Source organism: Nasonia vitripennis (assembly GCF_009193385.2).
Source record: "Nasonia vitripennis strain AsymCx chromosome 1 unlocalized genomic scaffold, Nvit_psr_1.1 chr1_random0012, whole genome shotgun sequence".
Taxonomy (NCBI): domain Eukaryota; kingdom Metazoa; phylum Arthropoda; class Insecta; order Hymenoptera; family Pteromalidae; genus Nasonia; species Nasonia vitripennis.
This window is the reverse complement of record NW_022279600.1, coordinates 2361340-2372500: the sequence shown is the minus strand read 5'-3', so window position 1 is coordinate 2372500 and position 11161 is coordinate 2361340. Positions and strand designations below refer to the sequence as shown.

Below are 11161 nucleotides of genomic sequence, written 5' to 3'. Positions count from 1 at the left end.
TGTACCGTAAGATCCATCCGAAATATCGTCACGCAATTGGCGACAAGATGATCGAATCACTTGATGATATAGAGCGATACGGTCGCCTATACGAGCGCCAGAGATCCCGACACGCTCTACCTTTCGCCGTCAACCGTAGGTAAGATACGCGTACCTGGGGCAGCGTACACGGGACCTAGAAAGCCAAAGGTAGCAGCTGCTCAGGAAGAGGGGGAGAAAGGCGAAGCCTCGGTGGTCGAGGACAGCGGGTGGTAAGGGAAAGGGAAAGAGTAAAGGTGCGAAGAAACCGCGAAATAACGAGGCAGTGAGTGATGAGTCTGCAAGCGTTACTAGTGAGGTTAAGCCCAAGGTCTCCTTTGTCGCAGCGGTCACGCAGCATTTCAGAAAGGGCAATTGTTCGCGACCGAACTCTCTAGCGACGTTGCAAAACGGCAACCCGCAAAATCGCGACAGCCGAGGGGCGTCGCGAAGCGGTGAGGTTAGTTCGATGAACAACGCGCGGCAGGGTAGTTGTAGTAGAGCGAAGAGACCTAGTGGAACGAACGGAGCACAGGTGAGTGCGCGTGGATGAGAGTTCGTGGGCGTTTGCTACACGTATCAGGTTGTAGGTCACCGATCGTCGGAATGCCCGGTAATCGTATGCTATGCGTGCCACGTGAAAGGGCATACTAGTCGAGTGTGTCCGAATCAGGTGAAACCGTCGCTTCCTGAAGCCCTGAAGTGCTCGTAGGTGTGTTGTCAGGGCTGTGATAAGCCTGGAGTGACTGTGAAGACTTGCCCAAATTATTTGCGCTACGAACGTGAGGGTGGATAGATAGAGTGAGAGAGCGAAAGAGTGAGCATCGAGGGAACGATCGAGAAAAGACCATGCGAGAAAACGCAAGAAGAACGTAGAAATTCGTGAAAAATACGAGCATCGACAGGCGCTCAGAGCCGATTTTGGGAACCGATTTGTGTTGTCGGACTCGAGCGAGGGGGGGGGGGGGGTGGACGAGCGTGCGCGTGGCGCGTGTCGACGGGAATTTTTCCGAGCGCGGCCTTACCGACTTCGTCGAATTGATGAGGTCGGTAAGGCCAAGCTTGTGGAAGAGAGAAAGAGAGAGATAGAAAGAAAATTAAGCATTGTGAGCAGCGCAGCGCATAGCGCGGGATCCGAGGTTTGTATTTCGAGGAGTAAATAAACCTATATATTATTGCAATCGATTGTGTACTTATTTCAATCATCCCTGAATAACCCTATTTAGGGAAATCTGGCGGGACCTCCTCCGAGATCGTTAGCGGGGTCGGAATGTTTTTATAAATAATAGTGTCGCGGATTCGGGACCAAGAAGACGACAAAGCAAGTTCATCTCTCGTGTTTTTTCCACGTCACAATTGAAAACTGAAAATAATTAGATTTATTCGTAATAATAAATAAATAATGATATAAGTTACCTGTATGTGTTTCTTCAGAGCCCTCATTCTGTAGTGCTGATTTTGCTTTTGTTCCGCTCGTAGAAGGTTTGTCGTAAGTAACTTTCACATCTCCAGGGACATCTGCTGTAGTGCATTCATTATATTTAACCTGATCTTCGTTACTTTCATCTTCGTCATCGCTCTCTACAATGTTGTTGATATTGTCATTTCCATACGTACGCGTTGCTTTCAACAAAAATGGACCAATCGATAAGATCTGTTGTTGAAACTCATTCTGAGCGTAGACATTCTTATTTATAGTGGCGCTATGACCTAGACACTGATATAAATCGGTTCTTTGGTTATCCGTCAGCTTTAAGCTTAAGCTCAAAGTAGATATATTCTTGCGAAAATGAGTGCCTCTTAATCTTTCTGGATACTTAGCTTTACACAACAAGCTATGTTTTCTCAAAACGTCGCATGTTATTCGGTATCTGTTTAGATTAGTGTCGGATCCTATTGTTCAAAATAAATATGGATTATCTGGATGGACTTCTGATTTACTCTTCCGTAAATCAGTATACAACTCAAGACCATCTTTTTCTAAGGTGGTAATTATCACTGGTAAAATTCTGTACAGTTTTTCTCTTATAAGCATTCTGTGAAAACCTTTTAATAATTCTTTTTCACTAGTTGATAATTTTTTGTAGCTACTGCAATTCTCATCAAGACTTTGTAAGTTGTTCCAGTCATTAAGTGTGAGTCGTTGCATTTCTCCTGCTCTGCGAGCATTCAAAAATTGGATACGAATAAGTAAAAGCTCTCCTAATTCGTTGTAGAGCTGATGATTATATTTTTCCTCATATAACATTTGCATAGTTCTCTTGAGGCTATTTTCTGTGTATATATATTAAAATGTGCAACGTCTTCATCGTCTGGCAATTCGATTTTTTTGTTTTTTTTTTATCTCTATTTGTGAAACTGTTTTACCTACGATTTTAGAAAACGATTCTTTATATAACGCTAGAAATTCAAAAGCATCTGCTTTTCCAGTAGCATTTCTCATTTTTATACATTTAACGATCCATAGATCTAATAATTCCTTGGCATAAGCACCTGCTGCAGCAGCAGGAGCAGGTTTAGCATACAAATCTTGAAGATGAGGGTTGCAATTGTATTCTCCGATTACGTTCACGGCACTAATTAGGTAATCGTAATTTTCTTGATGGAATAAGTCAGAAAAATTGACAATTTCAGCGTTGCTATTTCGGAGTTCTATTAGTAGGTGCGCAATTAGACGCAGTCTTCCTCTTATCATGGCCCCTAAATGAGGTGAATGCCTGTGTTTATAAGCATAACTGTTTCCGTACTCTAATATTAGGTCATCATTCATGATGACATCTGTTATTGCGTCATCTCTGAGAGGTAGCAATACTTTTTGGAGATAATCAGTTATGACCGTAGATCTTTTTCCTATGAGTCGTGAGCCTAAATTCTTGGATCTTCTTAGAATATCAGATGGTTTGCAGCAATTTTTATAATTTTTCCTTATCGATGATTCAATGAAGAATCTTCTACAATTCCCACCCATACTGAAATCTGAAACCATTTTATCTGTTCGCGGCCGTCGAACCGCATGAAACTCATCATCTAATCCTGCGGTCAAATTGTGTTTAGCCGTCGCTTGTTTCCTTAGAAAATCAAATGTTTCATTCAGGGCTTTTTGATCTTCTGAAATAGGTTTACCTTTTTTTCTTTTTTCTGCCTTTAGACTTTCCAGCATTTTAACGATGGGTTCATTCGCATGTATACTAGTATAATGACGGGAAATCGTTCCCTCAGATTTTTCGCAAAAGTAGCACGGATATTTTTTTGTTGTGTCTTTATCGCCCTTGCGTACAACTGTGGTTTTAGAGTTTTTCATCATTTCCCCAATTACTTCCATGTTAAATTCACATGTTTTTTTATTCAGTTGTACCAATTTATTTTTTGCCGTTTTCTTTGTCGTGTTATCTGTAAACAAAATATGTATAAATATGTATATGTATAAAAAACTGAGTTTGTTATTTCGATGTTCTGATTCAGTAGAATACTATTACTCTATGGAAATAAAACAAATAAAATACCCTCATATTCCAACAAAGAACCGTTTATGTAAGATTTTACACATATAGCTTCGATTTAAATAACCATTTGTATACAGTACTGCAATGTTACCTTTATTTTATGAAAGAATGTGCGAGATGGTCTCAAGACAAAACGAGATTTGCCTTGAAACTCATCATCTTATTTACGCGGATTATTTGCAAATTTACAGTCAATTCCACCTAGAAGAGATGATTTCTATTATAACAGGATGAGTGCTAGCGCCCAAAAGATTATGCACTGGGCTGAGAAAAATCGACTTAGCCTCAAGACCAAGGCTATCGTACTGGGCTCTACCTATTACAATAATGATTTACCTACTCTCGGAAACAAGAAAACAGCTATATCATAATAGGTGGGGACCGCTTCTTGGGTCGATATTTTTGTTCCCTATCATCGACAATTGCTTATTAGTATACTGTAACTTGACGTGAGAACAAGACACAAACCCATAGAAATTCGTTAACATGAGCATACGGTATATCTATGGTATTAGAAGGGATGAGCACATCACAAATTCCGGACGTGAGTTGCAGTGGCTGACTACCGCCAGGCGCAGGAAGTACTTTATGACCTGTTACGATAGAAAGTTAATTAACACTGCAGTTCCCTCTTTTCTTATTGCCTTCTATGACGTCCACGTCTCACTAGGTCCTGTAAATCTAATCCTAAAATATTTCGTTTAATATCATCGATCTATATTGTCGGTAGTGGTTTCCAAAAAATTACAACTATTCCATCTTTCCCCGCTGTTTTCTTGCTTTTCATCTTGCGCCACGCTATATTTACTTCCGCTACGCTAATGTCCTCGTTCTATTTCTCCATTCCTCCTTCCTTTTCTTTTCTCAAAAAATGTTCTTCACCTTCTCCTTTTTCTACTCCCTACCCTGATTCACTCTCTTTTGTTCGTAACAAATTTCTAAAATGCTCTTTCCATTCCTTTTTCTTAACATTTCCCCCTTTCTTTTTGCTTCTTGTTCTAAACATCTCCTGCAAGTATAATGTTCTCCCCTTCGACTATCATTCTCTGTTACCTCTCTTAACTTTCTTATCTTTAGAGCTATTTCTATATTTGCATTTATATATATATATATATATATATATATATATATATATATATACGGTTACTATATTTAGTTTTTTCCTACCGTTTTTCTAATATCCTTTATTATATCGTGTCCCCGTGCTGACAATTCATTTACTATTATTCCTTTCTTTATTCCCACTATTTTTCCCTTTCTTCCTCTGCTATCATTTCTAGCCATTTCTGTATCTCTTTCTACCAATCAAGTCATCTTCTATCTATAAACCCGTTTCTTTTAAAAGCTTTTTTCCCCTTATTGTCTCAAATTTTTTCCATTGATTCTAATCCCGCCTCTCTCCCTTCACCTATTGATCTAGTTCTCTTTATGTACACCGCTTCCGCTTATATTTCTTTAATTATTCACTTAATCTTCTCTTTAACTTTTGCCCCTACCTTTACCATTCCTTTAATGAATATGCTTTTGTTCCTTCTTTTTCTTTTAGTCATTTCCGATTATTCTTTTTTAATAAGCTTCTTCGGCATCACCTTCATCTCTATTTTTCTCCAATAGTCATCCTCCTCGCTCTTCCTATCTCCGTACTGATCATTTCCCTCCTCCTCTTTAACTGTTTCGTCGTCTTGATTAATGTTTACATTTTCTCACCTAACACACTGATTCGTTCTTCTTTTCTTTTGAGACTCTTTAATTCCTTTTCTAACTTTTCTAACTTGTTTCCATTTCTCTCCCTCTTTCTCTCTTCCTCCCTCCTCCCCCCCCTCTCTCCCTCTGGCTGTAATGATGACAGTGAGCGCGCCACCGTCATCACCACCGACGCCCAGCTAAGCTCTTTTTTAGCCCGGATTTCGCCCACTGCCAACATCAATCAACGCTATAGCTTCAACATACACGCATCATTTCACGACATCCACCATCAAGCTCATCTGACATGTCTTCATCCGATTCTAAGGTATCTCTGTATAAAGGTCTAAGAGTCTGTCATTTCAATGTGAACTTTCTTACGGGTCACATTGAGATGATTAGGCTTTTCTTGTCCACTCGCTCTCCATCCCACGTAATAGCTGTAACTGAAACCTGGCTGAGCGACAAGGTAATATACATCCCTTCACTGGATGACTACTTACTGTACAGACGAGACAAAAACAGGAACGGAGGAGGTGTGGCCCTCTACATACATAAATCACTGACAGTTAGCGTTATTTCGTCATCCGACGGTGAATGGTCGGTCAAGCCAGGCAAGCCCGAATACCTTTTCTGTGAGGTTTCAGCTCCATTTTTCCAAGGCTCTAACTTCATAGACCAACTAACAACACACATGCACAACTATTCCACGAAGGTTATAATGGGTGACTTTAAATCAGACCAACTCTCCTCGTCTGAGATACCAATTTTATTAGGGCTTTTATTTATGAAAACTCTCTTTTGTCCGCTGATTTGCCTTCTATCTCACTGGAAGAGAGCAGGCCGTCGTTGATGACAAGGACGAACGTTCCTTACCTCGGCATCTTAGCATCGGTGTCTCGCAGGGTTCTGTTTTGGGTCCCTTGCTGTTCGCATTGTACATCGACATCAGTTTTTGCCTAGATTCCGATGTCTCCCATCTTATCTATGCGGATGATCTCTGTCTGCCATCTTCCAAATACTGTTTTATGCAAGTGATATTATTATATTATTATTGAGTGATATACTGTCATGTGTGTATACACGTCACGGGTTTCTAATTACTATAAGAAGACGAGTAGAAGAGTGCAATGCGGTGGCGGCCGTGGCGCGACGACAGAACGTCTGCCTTGCAAGCCAGGGGATCTCGGTTCAAGCCCGGGGTCCGTCACTTTTTCGTTGCACTCTTCACTCGTAACAATACATAAGTGTAAACATTTTTAATTAAATCGAAGCTTTACGTGTAACTCAAAATAGTTTAACCATACATATAAAATGTAAATATGATTCTTTGTCTGAATATGTATGGGTATTTGGTAACCTAAAGTATTACTCTAAGTTATCTACTAATATTCTAACATTAGAATAGTACATTATGATACGACTACGCAAGGAGATCGTTTCTGCACGAGTATCGTACGATATTTTTCCTACTGATGTGCACAATGTTCGATATTGCACATGCATTCGCGTGCAAAGTGCCGCTGTTCCAGACGCTGAAAGAGCATGTGTGAAAGTAGCTGACCGTGCGGGAAACTGGCACTTTGCAAACGCAAATGTGTGTGCAATCTCGAACTTTACGCAGGTAAATATGAAAAAGTTTGTTAAAGTAGATGGTTAAAATAAGTCTCTACTAGGGATATAACTATGCTAATGAAACCAGATAAACAAAAGATTATTTCTTAAGAAAAAAATTCATTTTTACCTTCGGACTCCACGACATTTATATGTGTGCCTTTTTCTTTATCATCACCATTCATCGATATTATTTCTAAATCTACAACGGGTTCATTGATACAAGGTACACATTTAGAAGGACTAGATTTTGCACTTTTATCGCTATTTAGATCACCATACTAAATCCGCACAAAGTACTACACTACTACAAAAGTACTAATTCCGCAGTCTTCAGTACTATAATGAACATTATCATCATTCATAGATCTCATTTCTGAATCTACAACGGGTTCAATGACATAAGGTACACATTTAGCAGGACTAGATTTTGCGCTTTTATCTCCATTTAGATCACTATTTTGCATTTCTATTTCTTCGATCCGTTGTGCATTGCTACCAGGAACATTGTTGTTATATAGATCACCCTCAGTAATAAATCCAACATCATCAACATTATAGTTAGCAAAAGTACTGATTTCGCAGTCTTCGGTACCATAATTAACATTAAATTCTGGATTATCTGTAGTTTTTTTCCCACCTAATAACAAAATTATAAAAAAAAAATAAATAATGCTGTATATTCATATAATAAAAAAATCATCGCATTTATGTATTAGTATAGATATTTTACTTTGAATTTTATATTTATAGAATAGACTTATCATAAAAACGTTACAAGTAAAATTGTAACGTGTGCAAGTCAATTTAAGATCTGAATTAACTAGAGCTCTAAACGAATTATAAATTATAGAATAAAATTGTACCTTCAACGTATAATAACTTTGCTTCATTTTTCTTTTCAACAAGAACGGGTGCTAAGTATTCTATTTTTTGTAGTTTTTCATTGGTGAAGTCTGTTATCTCTGAAATTATACATATCAGTTATTGAAATATCGAAATAATCTGTATTGATTATATCTAATAATTAAAATATTATGATTATATAAGACAGAACCATTTACGAAGTGGACTAATAATTATGTATATGGTTGAATTATTTTGATTTCAAGTGTGTGATTTTTGCAAGAGGTAGATAGCCATATTGATATTACACTATTTAAAGATTGAACCTTCGTATATTCAATATTCAAAATTGATCTAAAGTATTTCTAGATGCTTATGAAATTTTGTTAACTTAATTTGTAAATTAAAAGGTTTCAAATTTAAGATTTAAGTCGAACAATTTGCATTGTTGTTAAATGTATTACAATTACCATGGTAGAAACGTTAAAGAGTTCTTATTAGCTAAGTAATGAGTTAAGTATTTGTATATGGATTACTTAAAACGCCTTTGAGGAATCAACTAAAAACTCTGACACCTAGCGACACTATATTTGTAAAAACTGGTTAAGAACGATCAAGTTTAACAATTTTCTAACCTCCCTATCTGCGCCGCGTCGCCTTCAGCGTGCCATTATCGCGATTACTGGCAAACAAAATCTTATTATACATAACAGTACTTTTCGTTTCAAGTTTATCAATAAGCTGTAGAGCATTTTTTCTTCACAAAAATCGATACAGCGAACCGATTGTGCAATTGTATAAAGGATGATGTGTAGATTAAGAGATGTGTTTTTCACTTAAATTTTTGTTTCTTATTGTTAGTTATTAACAATTTATTGCAAAAAGCGCGATTTTTGTCTTTGTTTGATTGTAACTTTGAAACTAATGGGACAATCGAAATGGCCCAAGGAAGATGATTTGCAGAGAATAAAAATATTTACTAAATGAAAGGTCGAATTTTCGAAAAAACGCCTAATTTTCAGATTTTTTCTAATTTTTTCAGGATCTAATTGTCTGATTGAGACGTTCGATCTTTGACTATAGATGTTTTTGTTCTCTACAAATATATCCTAGGGCTATTCCTATAGTATCATTAGTTTCAAAGTTACAAGCAAAAAAGACAGAAATCGCGTTTTTTGCAATAAATTGTTAGTAACTAACAATATGGAACGAAAATGCGAGTGAAAAACGCATACCTGAAAAAGGTAGTGTTTTAAATGCCTTTTCTATCCTCCTTTTCATTAAAGATAACGTTTTCTACATATGTACCTACAGAGAGCTGTTTGTCTATTTTTAGCCTAATCAACACATCTAAGCTCAATTTTTAACTGATGAAAGAATCAATGGATCATAAACTCTTTCTACGATCTTTACCAAACAAAAATGAAAAATCTTTACTAACTATAAAACGCTTAGCTATGTCGACTCATTAATGTTTCACCATGGTGCTAATCATATTTTAGAGTCACAATCATACATTTTTTACCAATGAGAATTTCATGAGGAGCGTTGGCATTATCAAATTTAGTAGATTTCTTAAAGTTTTGTACATGAATCATCTCATCATTTGATAATAAAACATTTTTAATTATTTTCAATTTTGATGGGTTGATATCTGAAATCAGAAATTAATATTAGATTGTTATATTGTTTTGTACAAAATTTTCGAAAGTTTACAGGGTAGGCTTATCGCGATTATGCCTTTAACAAACCCGGCATCGCAAGCAAGATTCCCATCGGATTCGAAAACATAGCGTGAGGCTGGTGTTCTATCACGGAGTCACCTCCGCCCGGAAGAAAATGAGTAACTAAAATAAATCCTCCCTTAAAATGTAAAAGATTGGCAAAGATAAACTTGTTTTTATTAGTATTTTTTTTTTGCTTTCTTCCAGAGGAAGCTTTGTAATTTCCTTTAAATTGGTTTTTATTTATTATTTTTGCTTCCTCTAAGAGGACGAAAAAATTATAAATAAAAACGAATTTACAATGTCCAACCTTTTACATTTTAGGAAAGGTTTTATTTCAGAGATTCCATGTCTTTTTAAGAGTATTCTATAATTATATCAGCAAAACTGATAATACGCATTATATTATAAACTGATTCACTCAAAAGTGAGTTATTAGGAGTTTTCATTACACGTTAAAAGAATTAAAAATAAAGCTATTTCTTCCCTGTAGAACAACTACAATCAAATACTATATATTACGTCATCAACTCGCAGATACACCTAAATAACCTACACAGCCTACCACCTAGACCTCGTCATCGGCCACCTTATAAGATGGTACTGTTCGCATTCGTACTTAATACTTGCCACCGGTACTACAAAATAGTTTAAAATTATTTCCAAAAAAACTTGCCTGGAGAAGGACTTGTTCCAGGCACACTTTTATTTTCTGATAAAGCTTCATTTTCTAATTTTTTTTGTATCAGCAGCTTCTTTAATATTAGCTTCAATACAACGTATTGTTTCCACTGGCGCAATTTCGTTTTCCTTATCTGAACCATCTTTTGAAAACTTGTGTTCTTTATATTTAAATTATCTTCCTCATCTATGTAAAAGAAATAATAAATGTTATATTTATTATATTTATTTTAATTAACTGACACATGGTGTAAGGCAAAGAGGTAAATCAACTGCCCCCCTCCCCACTCCCAGAATGATAAAAGTTTGCTTCCCTATCGACCGCTGACGGCGCTAGTGAGACATGTGTACCATAATCAAAAGTTCTACGCTCTATAGCCCGGATCCTGGAGAAATATCCGCGTATATTAACACTATTTAATTAAAAATCTAGCAATAAGAAGATCAACGTGCATAACTAACAACATTAATAATAGGAAAAACATCATGTCGTAAAACAAGAGGAGAAAGTAGGTTATATTTTACTTTGAGCACCATCCAATCGGCATGCGACTTAAAGAGACGATAAATAAGGCTTACTTTTTAAAAATAACACAATACTTTTGTACTTTTTGTAATGAAACCAATTGTGTTAATAAAACAAATAGGTATAATGTATTCACAAGTGTAAAGAAACAGCCATACTGTCGAAATAGTAATGCGACGGTCTAATAAATGAGCCGCCTTAGCGTCCCCAACGGCCGCTTGAAAAAGCAAACTTTTAATAGCACGCGGAATAATAGGTGGTGAAAGTAGCCAAGTTACTTTACTTGGACGACGAAATGTCCGCGACTATGTTGCTTGCTCTTGCCTTGTGTGGCTTATGGTGTAGACAGCAAGTGTAATTTCTCCTTCTATTATCTTCTCAATGGTTTTAGGTTGTTTTAAGAATGTTTTTAATTATTAATAATAATATTTGACACTGATTAAGTGTTATTGTTTTGTTTTATTGGAGACAACCCAGCACTCGGCAGATGTTACAGTTTTTTATAAGATTTTTATGATAGTATTGTTTTCATAGTCGTACGGTGGCTTATTTGTAATTACGCTTGA

The 11161-nt window shown here is 36.7% G+C and overlaps 2 protein-coding genes across 14 annotated transcripts in view; both read right to left on the bottom strand.

Annotated features, from left to right (window-relative positions):
• Positions 1-11161, bottom strand: part of LOC100114127 (double-stranded RNA-specific editase Adar) — a 266817-nt gene that overhangs the window by 58091 nt on the left and 197565 nt on the right. The gene's annotated exons all lie outside the window — the stretch shown is intronic.
• Positions 3389-9314, bottom strand: LOC100680445. The gene is made up of 4 exons (XM_031921473.1): positions 9190-9314; positions 7685-7783; positions 6949-7458; positions 3389-3408 (listed from the first exon to the last, which is right to left on the bottom strand). Exons 1-3 carry the CDS (start codon positions 9260-9262, stop codon positions 7118-7120), a joined length of 513 nt encoding a protein of 170 aa, XP_031777333.1. The 5' UTR covers positions 9263-9314; the 3' UTR covers positions 3389-3408; positions 6949-7117.

What these genes read in the sequence shown, in the direction of transcription:
- LOC100680445 (XM_031921473.1), bottom strand. Translation starts at nt 9,262, where the DNA reads ATGATTCATGTACAAAACTTTAAGAAATCTACTAAATTTGATAATGCC. An exon ending in TCCTCATGAAATTCTCATTG is followed by an intron (nt 7,784 to 9,189) that starts GTAAAAAATGTA and finishes GTATAATTTCAG; the next exon opens with AGATAACAGACTTCACCAAT. An exon ending in AAAGTTATTATACGTTGAAG is followed by an intron (nt 7,459 to 7,684) that starts GTACAATTTTAT and finishes TTTTGTTATTAG; the next exon opens with GTGGGAAAAAAACTACAGAT.